Source organism: Pleurodeles waltl, chromosome 1_2 (genome assembly GCF_031143425.1).
Source record: "Pleurodeles waltl isolate 20211129_DDA chromosome 1_2, aPleWal1.hap1.20221129, whole genome shotgun sequence".
Classification (NCBI taxonomy): domain Eukaryota; kingdom Metazoa; phylum Chordata; class Amphibia; order Caudata; family Salamandridae; genus Pleurodeles; species Pleurodeles waltl.
In genome coordinates this window covers 1,195,501,909-1,195,519,573 of record NC_090437.1, presented here as the reverse complement: position 1 = coordinate 1,195,519,573, position 17,665 = coordinate 1,195,501,909, and the positions used below count along the sequence as shown (strand labels likewise).

At 42.6% G+C, this 17,665-nt stretch overlaps 1 protein-coding gene across 18 annotated transcripts in view; it reads left to right on the top strand.

Moving 5' to 3' along the window:
* The window catches only part of ADD1 (adducin 1), a 572,382-nt gene that overhangs the window by 254,594 nt on the left and 300,123 nt on the right, over positions 1-17,665 (top strand). For all 18 annotated transcript variants that reach the window (XM_069203567.1, XM_069203558.1, XM_069203535.1 and 15 more), the window contains exon 10: positions 13,414-13,590. In XM_069203567.1, coding sequence (XP_069059668.1) covers positions 13,414-13,590 — 177 coding nt within the window. The remainder of the gene's footprint in view (positions 1-13,413; positions 13,591-17,665) is intronic.

The following is a 17,665-nucleotide window of genomic DNA, read 5'->3' as shown; positions in this document are numbered from 1 at the left end:
CCATCGGGTTCGGACGTGTTCCTTTTCGCTCCGTGTTTCGGGTCGGAAAGTTAGTTAGAATCTCGGAAAAAACGTCGGGATTGTTTGCGTTCGGTATCGGGTTAGTTACAACAGATCAACACCGAATTTTGAAGAGCTCCGGTGGCCCTTCGGGTTTTTTTTCGATCCCCGTCAGGGCCTGGTCGGCCCAGCCACTTGTGACTTCAAGGCTGATGGAACGGACCCCATTCCGCTTCTGTCCAAAATGCCATAACAAGTATCCGTATACGGATCAGCATCTGGTCTGTAACTTGTGCTTGTCTCCCAAGCACAAGGAAGATACTTGTGAAGCCTGTCGAGCGTTTCGGTCGAGGAAGACATTAAGAGACCGAAGAGCCAGAAGACTGCAGATGGCGTCGACGCCGACAGGACAAGAGCGTTTTGAGGAGGAAGAGGAAGCTTTCTCTATCCACGAGTCGGACTCGGAAGAGCTCGAAACCGAAGAAATGCCGAAAACCGTGAGTAAGACGTCGAAACATAAGACTCACGAGAAGTCAACAAAAGCCCAGGGGACGCCACCGCCAACAGGCCATGGCTTAACCCAAAAATTAGGTGACTGACCCAAGGCACCGAAAAAGGGCACGCTTGTGTCAAAGTCACCCGACTCCGGTCGAGATACCGCCACACAGCAATCTCGGAGCCGAGATATCGGCTCAGAAAAATTTCGGCATCGGGACAGCAACACTGAACAATTTCGGCACCGAGACACCACCACGCCGAAAATTAAAAAGGTTTCTTCGGAGCCTAAAAAGACGTCTGAAAAAGTTTTGGTTCCGAAACATCCAGCCTCGGAGCCGAAAACAGGTTCCTATACAGAGGAACAAGGATTGTCCTCCCAAATGCAAAAGCATAGATTCGGAGAGGAACTTGAAGCAGTAGAGCCAGACTATACTCAAAGAAGGCTCCACATTCAAGAAGACACAGGGAAGATAACCACTCTTCCCCCTATTAAAATAAAAAGAAAACTTGCCTTTCAAGAAAAGGACAAGCAGCCACAGGCAAAGGTAGCAAGGAAAACAACTCCACCACCGTCTCCACTACCGTCAGTGCACACATCACCGGTAGCAACTCCTCCACTGATGCACTCCCCGACTCATACTACAATGAGTCAAGATGATCCCGATGCATGGGACCTGTACGATGTTCCAGTATCGGATAACAGCCCAGACTCGTACCCTGCCAGGCCGTCCCCACCTGAGGACAGTACATCTTACACACAGGTGGTCGCAAGGGCAGCTGCTTTCCATAACGTCACCTTGCATTCTGAACCAATTGAGGATGACTTTTTGTTTAACACGCTATCCTCCACTCATAGCCAATACCAAAGCCTACCTATGCTCCCAGGAATGCTAAAACATTCAAAACAAATCTTTCAGGATCCTGTTAAAGGCCGAGCCATAACTCCAAGGGTTGAGAAAAAGTACAAGCCACCGCCAACAGATCCAATTTATATTACAACGCAGTTAACACCAGACTCAGTAGTTGTCGGGGCAGCTCTTAAGAAAGCGAACTCTCATACCTCAGGGGACTCACCACCTCCAGACAAGGAGAGTCGCAAATTTGATGCTGCGGGCAAAAGGGTTGCAGCACAAGCAGCAAACCAATGGCGCATTGCCAATTCACAAGCACTTTTGGCAAGATACGATAGAGCTCACTGGGATGAGATGCAACATTTCATAGAACACTTACCCAAAGAGTTCCAAAAAAGAGCACAGCAAGTGGTGGAAGAAGGACAAAGTATCTCTAATTATCAGATACGGTCTTCGATGGATGCAGCAGATACGGCTGCAAGGACAGTAAATACTGCAATAACAATAAGAAGGCACGCATGGCTGCGCATGTAAGGGTTCAAGCCGGAAATTCAACAAGCCGTGCTAAATATGCCATTTAATGAACAGCAGTTGTTTGGGCCGGAAGTCGACACTGCTATTGATAAACTCAAGAAAGACACTGATACAGCAAAAGCCATGGGCGCACTCTACTCCCCGCAGAGCAGAGGCACATTTCGCAAAAAAACACCTTTTAGGGGAGGGTTTCGAGGGCAACCTACAGAAACCACAACATCACAAACAAGGCCCACTTACCAAAGCCAATATCAGCGGGGAGGTTTTCGGGGGCAATATAGAGGGGGACAATTCCAGAAAAATAGAGGAAAGTTCCAAAGCCCCAAAACTCCTCAAAATAAGAAGTGACTTACAAGTCACACATCGCCACCACATAACACCTGTGGGGGGGAGACTAAGCCAATTTTACAAACATTGGGAGGAGATAACAACAGATACTTGGGTACTAGCAATTATCCAGCATGGTTATTGCATAGAATTTCTCAAATTCCCTCCAACAGTCCCACCGAAAACACACAGTATGTCAAAACAACATATAGATCTTCTAGGATTAGAAGTTCAAGCATTGCTCCAAAAAGAAGCAATAGAATTAGTACCAAAACAAGAATTAAACACAGGAGTTTACTCACTGTATTTTCTAATACCCAAAAACGACAAAACTCTAAGACCTATACTAGATCTCAGAATATTAAATACATACATCAAATCAGACCACTTTCACATGGTTACATTACAAGAAGTAATCCCACTGCTCAAACAACAAGACTAAATGACAACACTGGATCTAAAGGATGCATATTTCCATATACCAATACATCCTTCACACAGAAAGTACCTAAGGTTTGTATTCCAAGGGATACATTACCAATTCAAAGTGTTGCCATTCGGGATAACAACTGCGCCAAGAGTTTTTACAAAATGTCTGGTAGTAGTAGCTGCACATATCAGAAGGCAGCAAATACATGTGTTCCCGTACCTAGACGATTGGTTAATAAAAACCAACACGCAAATACAGTGTTCACAACACACAAAATATGTCATAGAAACCCTACACAAACTAGGTTTCTCAATCAACTACCCAAAGTCACACCTTCTGCCGTGTCAAACACAGCAATACCTAGGGGCAACAATCAACACAGTAAAAGGGATTGCCACTCCAAGTCCACAAAGAGTTCAAACATTTCACAATGTAATACAAGCCATGTATCCAAAACAAAAGATACAGGTCAAAATGGTAATGAAACTGCTAGGCATGATGTCTTCATGCATAGCCATTGTCCCAAATGCAAGGCTGCACATGCGGCCCTTACAACAGTGCCTAGCATCACAATGGTCACAAGCACAGGGTCAACTTCTAGATCTGGTGTTGATAGACCGCCAAACATACATCTCGCTTCAATGGTGGAACAGTATAAATTTAAACCAAGGGCGGCCTTTTCAAGACCCAGTGCCACAATACGTGATAACGACAGATGCATCCATGACAGGGTGGGTAGCACACCTCAATCAGCACAGCATCCAAGGACAATGGGACTTACAGCAAAGACAGTTTCATATAAATCACTTAGAACTGTTAGCGGTATTTCTAGCGCTGAAAGCATTTCAACCCATAATAACCCACAAATACATTCTTGTCAAAACAGACAACATGACAACAATGTATTACCTAAACAAACAGGGAGGAACGCACTCGACACAGTTGTGTCTCCTGACACAAAAAATATGGCATTGGGCAATTCACAACCACATTCGCCTAATAGCACAATTTATCCCAGGGATTCAAAATCAGTTAGCAGACAATCTCTCTCGGGATCACCAACAGATCCACGAATGGGAAATTCACCCCCAAATACTGAACACTTACTTCCAAATTTGGGGAGCACCACAAATAGATCTATTTGCAACAAAGGAAAACTCAAAATGCCAAAACTTCGCATCCAGGTACCCACAACATCAGTCTCAGGGCAATGCGCTATGGATGAACTAGTCAGGGATATTTGCGTACGCTTTTCCCCCTCTCCCACTCCTTCCATATCTAGTAAACAAGTTGAGTCAAAACAAACTCAAACTCATACTAATAGCACCAACATGGGCAAGACAACCTTGGTACACAACACTACTGGACCTTTCAGTAGTACCTCATGTCAAACTACCAAACAAACCAGATCTGTTAACACAACACAAACAACAGATCAGACATCCAAATCCAGCATCGCTAAATCTAGCAATTTGGCTCCTGAAATCCTAGAATTTGGGCACTTAGACCTCACACAAGAATGTATGGAGGTCATAAGACAAGCTAGGAAGCCTACCACTAGACACTGCTATGCAAATAAGTGGAAAAGATTTGTTTATTACTGCCATAATAATCAAATTCAACCCTTACACGCATCTGCAAAAGATATAGTAGGATACTTACTACATTTGCAAAAGTCAAAACTAGCTTTCTCTTCCATAAAAATACATCTTACTGCAATTTCAGCTTACCTGCAAATTGCGCACTCAACTTCATTATTTAGGATACCAGTCATAAAAGCATTTATGGAAGGCCTAAAGAGAATTATACCACCAAGAACACCACCAGTTCCTTCATGGAACCTCAACATTGTCTTAACACGACTCATGGGTCCACCTTTTGAGCCCATGCTCTCTTGTGAAATGCAATACTTAACGTGGAAAGTTGCATTTTTAATTGCCATCACATCTCTAAGAAGAGTGAGTGAAATTCAAGCATTTACCATTCAAGAACCATTTATTCAAATACACAAAAATAAAGTAGTCCTACGGACAAATCCTAAATTGTTACCAAAAGTAATCTCACCGTTCCACTTGAATCAAACAGTAGAATTACCAGTGTTCTTCCCACAGCCAGATTCTGTAGCTGAAAGAGCACTACATACATTAGACATCAAAAGAGCACTAATGTACTACATTGACAGAACCAAACTAATTTGAAAGACAAAACAACTATTTATTGCCTTTCAAAAACCTCATACAGGAAATCCAATTTCAAAACAAGGCATTGCTAGATGGATAGTTAAGTGCATTCAAACCTGCTATCTCAAAGCTAAAAGAGAGCTGCCTATTACACCAAAGGCACACTCAACCAGAAAGAAAGGTGCTACCATGGCCTTTCTAGGAAATATTCCAATGAACGAAATATGTAAGGCAGCAACATGGTCTACGCCTCATACATTTACCAAGCACTACTGTGTAGATGTGTTAACTGCACAACAGGCAACAGTAGGTCAAGCTGTACTAAGAACATTATTTCAAACTACTTCAACTCCTACAGGCTGAACCACCGCTTTTGGGGAGATAACTGCTTACTAGTCTATGCACAGCATGTGTATCTGCAGCTACACATGCCATCGAACGGAAAATGTCACTTACCCAGTGTACATCTGTTCGTGGCATCAGTCGCTGCAGATTCGCATGCGCCCACCCGCCTCCCCGGGAGCCTGTAGCCGTTTACAAGTAGATCTTGAACATTTGTACATTTGTAAATATATTACTTTAAACTTCATTATGTACATACGTATTCACTCCATTGCATGGGCACTATTACTAGCATACACAACTCCTACCTCACCCTCTGCGGGGAAAACAATCTAAGATGGAGTGGACGCCCATGCGCAATGGAGTCGAAATGGGAGGAGTCCCTCGGTCTCGTGACTCGAAAAGACTTCTTCGAAGAAAAACAACTTGTAACACTCCGAGCCCAACACCAGATGGCGGGATGTGCACAGCATGTGAATCTGCAGCGACTAATGCCACGAACAGATGTACACTGGGTAAGTGACATTTTCCATATATATATATATATATATATATGTGTGTGTTCAATGGCATGTGTAGCTGCAGATACACATGCTATGCATAGTCCTGACATCTAGTGTTGGGATTGGAGTGTTACAACTTGTTTTTCTTCGAAGAAGTGTTTTCGAGTCACGGGATCGAGTGACTCCTCCTCCTTTTCGGCTCCATTGCGCATGGACATTGACTCCATCTTAGATTGTTTTCTTTCCTCCATCGGGTTCAGACGTGTTTCTTTTCGCTCCGGTAGTTCGAGTCAGAAAAGTCCTAAAAACTCTCTAATTTGACGTATTGTTTCGAGCGCATATCATCTCTCATCAACACTTTGGTACTGGCAGATCCAACTTCTTTACTCGCCCTTTGGGGCACCCGCGCCCAACTTGGACCTGGCGGGCCGACCGCGTGGAAGCCTCATGGTCTGGACCCCATTTCGCTTTTATCCTCAGTGCCACACCAAGTTCCCATATACAGACCAACATCTCGTCTGTAATCTTTGTCTATCTCCAGACCATTAAGAGGATACTTGTGAGGCCTGCAGATCCTTCCGCTGGAAGATGACTCTACGAGACAGAAAAGCACGAAGGTTGAGAAGCACAGAACATATCGACGTGGAGGGAGAGGAGATTATGCACCCCGCAGTCTCCGTCCGAGGGTCCGATTCCGAGCAGGAGTCCGAGGAGGACAGACCGGTCACGGCAGGACATCACGCGAGTACGCCTGCACCTGTCCAATCCAACCAAGGCCTCGGGAACGCCACTGCCAGAAGGCCATGGCTCCACCCGCAAGAAGACTTCCGGTGACCAAGCAACAACTTTGGCACCGAGAAAGGCCACGCCACTGAAGCCCTCGGACTCGAGCTGAAGCACAGGCTCCGAAACAGGCAAACCGACCCATCGAGTCAAAGACGCGAAAATACCTTTCGGAGCCGAGACCAACATCCACTCCCGTCCTTTCGATCCCGAGAAAACCGGCTTCGGAGCCGAAAAGACCCATGTACACAGAGGAGCATGGACTTTCGAAACAACTTAAAGAAAGCCATAGATTTTCGGACGAACTCACACAAATGGAGGAAATTGATGAAAGGCAGGCCAGAATTCATATTCATAAAGACACTGGCAAGATTCTAACTGCACCTCCTCTGAAGACTAAGAGGAAGCTAGCCTTTCAAGGACAATTGGACACTGATAAGCCACCAGCTAAAGTGCCACGGCCTAAGCAAAAAAACCACCTCCACAATTTTCACCTCATCAGTCTCCTCCTCATTCTCCTCACCTGACTGTCTCTCCACCTACTACTCCTACACCTGCACAGTCTCCTGGGCACTCTGCAGATTCACAACACAACAATGTCGACCCATGGGATCTCTATGATCCAGATCCCATTTCTGATAATAGCCCAGACTGCTATCCTTCCAAACCATCACCACCAGAAGATAGCACTGGATACACTCAAGTTCTGGCTAGGGTGGCAACATACCACAACGTAGCCATGCACACCGAGCCTTTTGAGGATGATTGTCTCTTTAATACACTATCCTCCACTCACACTACTTACCAGTCCCTTCCCATGCTTTCAGGCATGTTAAAACACGCGCATCAAATTTTTCAAGGGCCAGTCAAGGCCAGGATCATCACTCCCAGAGTGGAGAAAAAATATAAACCACCTCCCTCTGACCCGGCATTCACTACTCAACAACTGCCTCCTGATTCTGTAGTTGTGAGTGCGACAAGGAAATGGGCCAACTCCAGTCATCTGGTGATGCACCACCACCAGACAAGGAGAGCAGGAAATTCAATGCTGCTGGCAAAAGAGTAGCATCGCAAGCAGCTAATCAGTGGAGAATAGCCAACTCCCAAGCACTGCTGGCTGTATGATAGGGTCCACTGGGACGAGATAAAAGATATCATCCAGCATCTCCCCAAAGATCAACAAGAGTGCACAGCAAATAGTCGAGGAAGGGCAGGCTATTACTAACAACCAGATTTGGCCAGCCCTAGACTCAGCAGACACAGCCGCTAGGACAATCAATACTGCTGTTACTATTCGAAGACACGCATGGCTTCGGTCGTCAGGGTTTAAACCGGAGAAACAGCTTTTTGGCCCTGAAGTTGATACGACCATTGAAAAGATGAAGAAAGACTCAGACACCGCTAAAGCTGTGGGTGCCCTGTATACTACACAATACAGAGGTTAAGTTCGAAAACCTCAATACAGGGGTGGTTTTAGAGCACAAACATCTGAGGCATCCACCTCACAATCCAAACCATCTTACCAGCCTCAGTACCAACGAGGTGGGTTTAGAGGAACTTATAAAGGCCAATTCCCCAGAGGTAGGGGAAAATATCAGCCAACAAAACAAGCCTCACAGACAAAATAGTGACTCGCTCCACATCTTCCCTCATCACTCTTCACCTGTGGGAGGAAGACTGCAAACGTTCCACAAAAATTGGTTACCCATTACAACAGACAACTGGGTATTGTCCATTATCCGCAATGGTTACTGCATAGAATTGGCACAAATTCCACCAGATATACCTCCAAAACCACACAAACTCTCCTTGCAAGAAGAAGTACAGTCACTATTATTCAAACAAGCCATAGAGCTTGTACCACAACATCAGATATGGACAGGGGTTTACTTCCTTATTCCCCAAAAATATGGAACCTTGAGACCAATACTAGATCTTAGAACTCTCAATCTTTCACATGGTAACACTACAGGATGTAGTCCCACAAGATTTCATGGCGACATTAGACCTCAGGGATGCATATTTTCACATACTCATCCATCCAGCGCACAGAAAATATCACAGGTTTGTAATACAGGGAAAACATTACCAGTTCAAAGTGTTACCCTTTGGGATAACAACAGCTCCCAGAGTATTTACAAAATGCCTTGCGGTAGTTGCAGCCTACCTAAGAAGGCAACACATCCATGTCTTTCCATATCTCGACCATTGGCTAATAAAATCCAACAGTCATACACAGTGTCAAAACCATACACATTATGTAATACAACCCTACACACTCTAGGGTTCTTTATAAACTACCCAAAATCCCACTTGCAAATTCAACAGTATTTAGGAGCCACACTAAATACGCACACAGCACTTGCAAGCCCAAGTCCACAAAGAGTACAAACATTCCACAATGTATTGGCACAAATTCCGTTAAACCAACAGTACACAGTCAAATGTGTCATGAAAGTGTTGGACATGATGGCATCATGCATCGCCATTGTCCCAAATGCAAGATTAACCATGCGGTCCTTGCAACAGTGCCTTGCACAACAATGGTCACAAGCACATGGTCAACTTTAAGATCTAGTGTTGATAGACCGCCAAACACACATATCGCTTCAGTGGTGGAATTCCACAAATTTAAACAAAGGGCGGCCATTTCAAGACCCTGTGCCTCAAACCACACTTATAACAGATGCATCAATGATTGGATGGGGAGCATACCTCAACAATCACAACATTCAAGGACAACGGGACACCAACCTCAAACAACTTCACATACATCACCTTGAATTGCTAGCCGTATTCCTAGCACTCAAAGCCTTTCAACCTCTTCTCGTTCACAAACACATTCTGATCAAAACAGACAACATGACTACAATGTATTACTTAAACAAATAAGGAGGGACCCACTCATCGCAACTGTCCCTTCTTGCACAAACAAATTGGTATTGGGCGATAAACAACATTCACCTAGTAGCACAATACATTCCAGGGATACACAATCAATTAGCAGATGTTCTCAGCCGAGATCATCAACAAATGCACGAGTGGGAAATTCATCCCCAAGTGCTTCAGACATACTTTCATCACTGGGGAACACCAGACATAGACCTATTCGCCACCAGGGAAAACGCAAAATGCCGAAACCTCGCATCCAGGTTCCCACACCCTCTATCCAAGGGCAATGCTCTATGGATCAACCGGTCAGGGATATTTGCTTACGCTTTTCCCCCTCTCCCGCTCATTCCATTTCTAGTCAACAAGCAGCGTCAAAACAAAACAAACACAACACTGTTAGATCTGTCAGTAGTACCACACATCAAACTCCCCAACAGACCAGATCTGTTAACACAAAACAGACAACTGATCAGGCATCCAGATCCCAAAATACTCAATCTAGCGATTTGGCTCCTGAAGTCTTAGAGTTTGGATATCTACATCTTCCAACCAAATGTATGAAAGTAATTAAACAAGCTAGAAAACCCACTACCAGGCAGTGTTATGTGAACATATGGAAAAGGTTTGTGTTTTACTGTCCATCTAAACAGATTGCCCCTCTTTCAGCATCAATACAAGACATTGTAGGTTACTTGCTTCATCTGCAAAAAGCAAATTTAGCCTTTTCATCCATCAAAATACATCTCACCGCTATTTGCAAAATATACAACACACCACTCTATTTAGAGTCCCTGTAATCAAAGCCTTCATGGAAGGACTAAAACGCATCATACCACCAAGAACACCCCCAGTGCCTTCATGGAATCTAAATATTGTACTCGCACGACTCATGGGTCCACCATTTGAACCTATGCATTCATGTCAGATTCAATACCTAACATGGGAAGTGGCATTCCTATTTGCAATTACTTCATTAAGAAGAGTTAGTGAAATCCAAGCTTTCACTATTGAACAACCCCTCATACAAGTACACAAACATAAAGTAGTACTTCGGACAAACCCAAAATTTCTACCAAAGTTGATATCACAGTTTCATATCGATCAAACAGTGGAACTGCCAGTCTTCTTCCCACAGCCAGACTCTGTAGCAGAAAGAGCGCTGCACACATTGGACATTGAGCTATAACGTATTACATTGATAGAACTAAATCATTTAGGAAAACCAAACAATTACTTGTGGTGTTTCAAAAACCACATACTGGTAATCCTATCTCAAAACAAGGACTAGCTAGATGGATAGTAAAATGCATCTAAACATGTTACCTAAAAGCCAGCTATTAGTAACCTCAAAAGCACATTCCACCAGGAAAAAAGAAACAACAATGGCACACAACAAGCCACAGTAGGACAGGCTGTACTAACAACACTATTTCAAACAACTTCAACTCCTACAGGCTGACCCCGCTTATGGGAGGAATAACGGCTTTGTAGTCTATGCATAGCATGTGTATCTGCAGCTACACATGCCATCAAATGGAAAATTTCACTTACCCAGTGTACATCTGTTCGTGGAATATTCCGCTGCAGATTCACATGCTCCCTCCCGCCTCCCCGGGAGCCTGTAGCCGTTTAAGTTAAAACTTTCATTTGTACATATGTATATATATCTCTATTCCATTTACATGGACATCTCTTTTCTTTATAATCTATCACTCCTACCTTACCCTCTGCGGGAAAACAATCTAAGATGGAGTCGATGCCCATGCGCAATGGAGCTGAAGAGGAGAAGTCCCTCAATCCTGTGACTCGAAAACACTTCTTCGAAGAAAAACAACTCTCCGAGCCCAACACTAGATGGCAGGATAATGCACAGCATGTGAATCTGCAGTGGAACATGCCATGAACAGATGCACACTGGGTAAGTGACATTTTCCATATATATATATATATATATATATATATATATATATATATATATATATATATATCAAATATTGTTACAAAATTTTCATGTACAGTTGTGTTAGTACATTGGTAAGAACGTCCATGCTGTGCTAGTACAGTGCTTTTCAGGAACATTAAATAACATCAACTTAGCAAATTGTGTCATGTGAGGTAATAAATATTTGTTATTGTTCCTAGTTTATCACATCATCATATTGAGACCTTTAGTGGGATGATTGTATTTAACGAGGAAATTGTTCCTGCCCCTCATCAGAGCCAAAGTCTTTCAGAATTAATTCCTAACAGAGAGAAAGCCTTTCTGACAGAAATTAGCCTGCCGTACTTCCTATTTGATTTTAGAAAAACCAAAAAGACAGCTGTTTCTCATATCTCTACTTGTTTGAGCAGTGTATTTTTCGTTTGACTGTTATTGTCCTGGAGTTTCCTGCCCTTTTTAACCTGCTTTGATGTATTGTTATGTATTTTTTACACTGTTGTGTAGAATTAGGAACAAAACTTTGTTACATGTTATTAATGTTTGTTATACTCAAAACTCTGGAAATAAAAATAAAGATCTATCTTTCTTGGGATAGGTTGGGGTGATTCAAGCCTCTGTTGTACATCTGGTAAGGAATAGGTTATGTGACAGCAATGCAATTTGCTGCAAAGAAAAGCAGTTCATATTTCCGATATGGAGCAAATATGGGGCTGTAGGACATCATGACTCGCATACATTGCACTTATTTCCAAAGGTTGTGTGTGTCCCTATCCGTGTCATGAGGAATCCGCTGAAGTGTAAGGCTAGCTTAACTCCACCCAATAGTTTGCTGATAAGGTGCTGCATGAAATCCACTCCTGACCCAAAGCTCAACATCCTGTCTGCAGCCAGTTGTATCTGTGGGCCACCTACGATGGGGAAGATGTTGATTCCCACAGGTAGGTGGCTGGTGATTAAAAATCCAAGGTATTGTTTATTCTAAAAAGCATAATTTCGTTAACTGGTGTAGTTTCCCCTTGTGTGCTGAAAGTGATAGGAGTGTTAGTGTCTGATGAGGTACTTGGTTTTTATTCAACATATACTCGTATGCTGCATTGTTCTGTCCTGCACGAGATAAGACATTCACTAGGAAGAGTAGTCTATAAACTTGATGTCAGTAATCTCAGATATTTGACTTCTGGTTTTTATTCCACAGTCCCTTTCCCCTCCCAGTTCCTGTGCTGACTCCAGTGTACACCTACTTGCTGTATCTTGAGACATATGTATAAAGCAGAAGGTGAGGGTTTGTGCTTACAGAGGATGCGTCATGTAAGTCTTATAATTAGTCAGCAAAGAACAAACATTGAGCAAATTGCATGGTTTCCGTGAGTATTGATGGTGATTATATCCAGACTGGGATATATTGGAGTTACAGGTATGTAATGATGCATTCTTTTTAATGATGTGCAAGTATTTGTTGAAGTTTCGGGTTGTGCAAGCACGGTAGAACTCAGTTTGTTGTAATTTAGCCCAGTGAAGGGTTGAATTGGCAGCTCTTTTCCTAGTCACAGGTTTGAATCTCAGAACGTCGATCCAACCTTTTGGGTGTTCCAAGGGAGATAAAATGACCAGACAGCTTAGTTATTAATAATTGCTGATTATAGTATTTGAAATTGTGATTTCCTGTCGTAAGTAGTAAATAACCTCTGTGCTATCATAACATTTCAGTTTTATAAACTACTCCTGTTGTTTAATTTTGTCCATCTTTAAGTGAACAATCTTTAGTCAGTAGGTGATGTTCTCGATCTGACGCATAATAAATGAAAACAAATTGTGGAATTTGTATTTTAATGAAGCAAAACTGCTAAGCAGTGTCTTTGTGAATTTCCGAATCCTGTGGTAATTAACAAAGATTATAGGACTTTTTGAGATCTGCATTGAGTATGCTTAATTTATGATTAATCAAGACCTGTATTATGTTTTCATAACTTAAAAAAATTGTCAGTCAGGAAATGTCTAATAACATTTCTCATAAATGTAACCAGTTGCTGAATTCAACAGCAAGTATAAGATTTTTAGTATTGTTTCCTTCTGCTCTCTTTCGTGGACAGCTCATTTGCTTTGGTTAATATAAATATTTTCCTACATTTAGGTCCGCACATTGGCTAGCTCAGGAGGTCCTGACAACTTAATTCTATTAGACCCAGGAAAGTACAAATCCAAATCCCGAACACCTGAGTCTCCAGCAGGTGAAGGAAGTGGAGCTCATCCGAAGTGGCAGGTTGGAGAGCAAGAGTTTGAAGCCTTAATGCGTATGCTTGATAATCTGGTAAGAAGGAGCCCATCATATACTGTGATATTTTAATGCACTTTTGAGTTGTGGAGTTCATATTGAGTAATAACATCTCCTTGGATTTATTTCCGAAATAACTACCTTAGCTCCAGATGGTACTTGACAAATCAGTCATTGACATTTAATTTTGTTCTTTATGGTTAACTTTTTTGAAAAATAGTTTTTTTTGGCATTTTAACAAACAATATCCATAATAAGCAGGCCTGTGAGTTATAGAGTGTAATCTCCCAACCCACCAACACCTGTGCTCTACGATATCAAATCAATTTTTTTTAGGAGCAAATAAGAAAGGCTTTTGAGAACATGCCAATATCAAATTTAATTACGTTGAGAAGGTTTGTCTTTTTCTGTAGGCAGTCTGGGTTCCTGGGATTCTGAAGCATCAGCATAGGCCAGGCCTTTATCGTTAACTTGTGGTGCTCCAAGATGTTAATGAAAATACTTAATTTCAATATAGTTCTCTTGATAACATACTACTTATCCACAGCAGTGTAAGACATCCCTACATGGTGTGAAATTCAACAGTACTCCAGAAAATTTACAACGATTCTAGAGGGAAGCAGGATTGTTAAGACTCTGGCACTTTGAATGTTGACGGGTGGGTGTGTAGGTAATCTGACACAAGTTGTTCACATCAGAGTATATTTTTGCTACAACTGCTGTAGGCACAGAAGCACAAATTGCACAAAAGATAAAGCAAGCTACTTAACCTGAAGAATATTCCATTTACGTATTTCATCGTCCTTTTTATAAATACCTTACTGAACAGCTCACAAGTCCTGATTATGCAACCGAAAGTAGGGGTTGGGCTGGGAAGGAAAAGGAAGAATTTGTGATATGATGAAGCAGAAAATTAAAGGAGAAAGAGGAGTTGGTCTAATCAAGAGGAGAGATTCAAACAATAAAAAGCATGTTGTGCTGACCTCTCAATCCTGGCAAAACTGAAAGTTATCAGACCAAACTCCAGATCAGCACCACAGCATAAAGTTTTGCAGAGGCAGAATATTATGCTCAATAGGCCTGTCTGCTAAATTGGCAAATGCGGAGCAGCATATCGTCTGAACAGCAACAAATAACGCAAAACTAAAATAACTATATGAGTGAGTGATGGAGAAGAAAGAGGACCCAAAAGCCAATATGTAGATTACACCAAACCCTCTAAGAATGTCTTAGCTGCCTCGGTCTAGTGAAAATAAAGGACTTTTCTCCATGCCTCACCCGGAGTCTGGCAGGACTCCACAAAGATGCTGTCATCCCAGGCCAAGAAACTGCTTACTCAGGACCAGAAGTATCTTTCTGTCAAGTTTATAGTCTAAGATTTGTCAAGAGCAATGCCTGATTACCGCCAGATTGCAATTGGTCCTCAGAGTATATACATTTTTTGTGCATAGGTTGATTCAGTTAGAGAGCACTTAAAACTACAGTAACAGTTCACATCCCCCCACTACCATCTTCAGGGCCAAATATCTTTTTGGATGTCTACATGCTTTTTGCAGAATGGTGGAATGTGGAAAATCAGAGTGCAGAGAAAGAGTAGCAAAAAAATAACAAACCACTTCAATAATGTTCTTTCCGAACACATGGCACCCAGAAGGAAAAAAAGATGGCATATAGTTTTCTGCAGTTGGCGCTGGTACTAGCTAGGTCCTGGGTCATCATCTCATGGATGGGACAAAGAGTTCCTAATAGAAATTGCTGCCATAGTGACTTCAAGCAATGGGCTTTAGCAGAAGAATCACACATGAACTTAAGTAGACAGGACGAAGAGGTGGTGGAGGTCCTCAAGGTTTGGAGAGACCCTTGCAAGTGCCTCAGATAGTGACAGCATAATAGATGATGGGGGGAAGGTCCACTGTGGGTGGGGGTGGGGGGGCAATTCAATATAGGGGCATGTACGAGACTTATGTGTCATGTTATGTGGCAAAACTTTAATGATTGCTTATTGAAGTACGTTCCCCTACTTGCCTGAAGATATATATATCTTATACTTGTGTCACTGCTGTATGTTTGTTTATTACAAAAAGGTTTATTTTTTTTTAATAATGTTCTTTCCCTCTTGAATCGAGATAAAATACATTTTCAGTCCTTCTCATATTGTCAAGTACCTCTGTATGACTTTTCGGATGCAGTGTTTCACCAATAGCCCTATGGTCCGCACTTCTCTTCTCAACATGTAGATAAGAAGCTGTTGCATCTGTCAAGATCTCCAGTGGTGCCATCTTCTGCTCCATTTTCCTCATTAAACCTTTCACCTTCCTCTACCTTCTATATTCTCCTTATATGTTCCAGTGCAGTCATGTGTCTGTCAGCCACAGAACATCTCCAACCTTGGCTGGAAGAAATCTTATTTGATCCTCCTTTTTGTTTTCCAGCCTTCTCTCCACTGTATGATCTTCTAGCAGCCAGCACCACTATCAATCAATGGTAGCAGTGCTCACCCTTACAGCAGCTCTCTCCAGATCAGGCTTCCCAACCCCCACCCACCATGGAGATCTGAAAATAACCTGCATAAGATAGTAACCCTGAGGTTCAAAGTCAATGAGGTTTCCGTGATACTGGGCACTGACACACAGCACTCTCACCTGGTGGGCCTTAGCACCTGTCATCTATGCAGATCTCCACTTGTTAGGTGAAACCTATCAGCGACTGCAGTATTCTCGCAGTTGGTTGCAAACTTTAGTGGCACTCAGTCGCGACCCTCCTTCCAGAAGAGGTCACTTAGTGCTATAGGAGTACAATTAGTAAAAGGCAAGATAGATGCTCCTAGATGACTTGATCAAATTACCAGGTTTTTATCTGTTTCCTAAACGTAAAGAAGCTCTGTTCTATTTTGAGAAGGCGACACAGACTTTTGCAACTTTAACACTCTCACAGCCCTAGTGTGTCCTGTTTTCAGTGGTTATTTTCTGAAAATGACTGGATATTTTTCAGTGTTTTTGCAAATTCTGCTAATCAGTGGGTACCCAAAAATGTTTCCAGAGACTGTGTTTTTTTGTTGTTTACAAAAATGTTTCTTTGTTGCAGTGCTATTCCCAGGGATCCTCTTTTCCCCGCACAGCTCCTCTGTTTGTCCATGAGACCCAATTTCTTAGAAACGCCACTTTTCAGAGGCATAGCTCTGATGTGCATCTCTACGAGGCACAAACTTTAATCCCCAGGGGTGCACAGGCCACATCAGTTCTTCTAGAAACTGAGGCAAGGTGGGCAGGTAAATCTCAATATAAGTAATTCCTGTGTGACCACAGAGGAGGATTCCAAGGTCGCAGAGTCACCACTAATGTACATAACTATCCTGATGCTTGCTAAGAATATCCTGTCTTGTTAATAAATTGCAGAATTTCCAGTAGATTCCTTTAGTGTGAATCTTTCTCTGAAATTATGTTTCAGAGAAAAGCAGTCATGTCCCCGGAAATCTGAACATTTTCCTTTGCAGCTAGCCCACAGAGACCTATAATATGCAATTTTAAACTTGGTTGGTGTAGAGTTCATAGGTTGCATATTATTGTTGCATTTCCTGTATTGTAGTTCCAAAAAGAGCCTACCCCCAGAAGGAGAAAGACGCTAGGTATTCAGTGGATGTTTGCTGACCCATGTGTCTAGTGGGGCAGCTGTGATCATTCTGGGTCCCTTGCATCAGTCTGACAAGTACAGAGGGTTTCGGGCGGTTCTTTTGTGAAGCTACAGCAGCTGCTTTGAAAATGTATGTAGCACTAAATGCCATAGTGTGGGGTGGGGAATTAGTGTGCAGGAACTCTTGAGTTCTTTTAGCAAACTCCATTCTACATCTCAGAGGGACCATGGAGACACTTGTGCATTTGTCATATGCAGTGGCTGCCCTCACAATGTAATTATTGTTGGACTTAGTGTTGACATTTTAGTGGTTTCTTTGGACAATTACATTTTTTCCAGCTAAGATAACACTTGTTGCAATGACCTGCAGTGATTCAAGTGGGGAAAGGGGAGATTTGAACCCTGTATTTTTGTGTTTTTGCCACCGTCCACAGATTGAACCGAGGGCCCCAAGCAGAGCTCACTTCTAAAGCATGCAAAA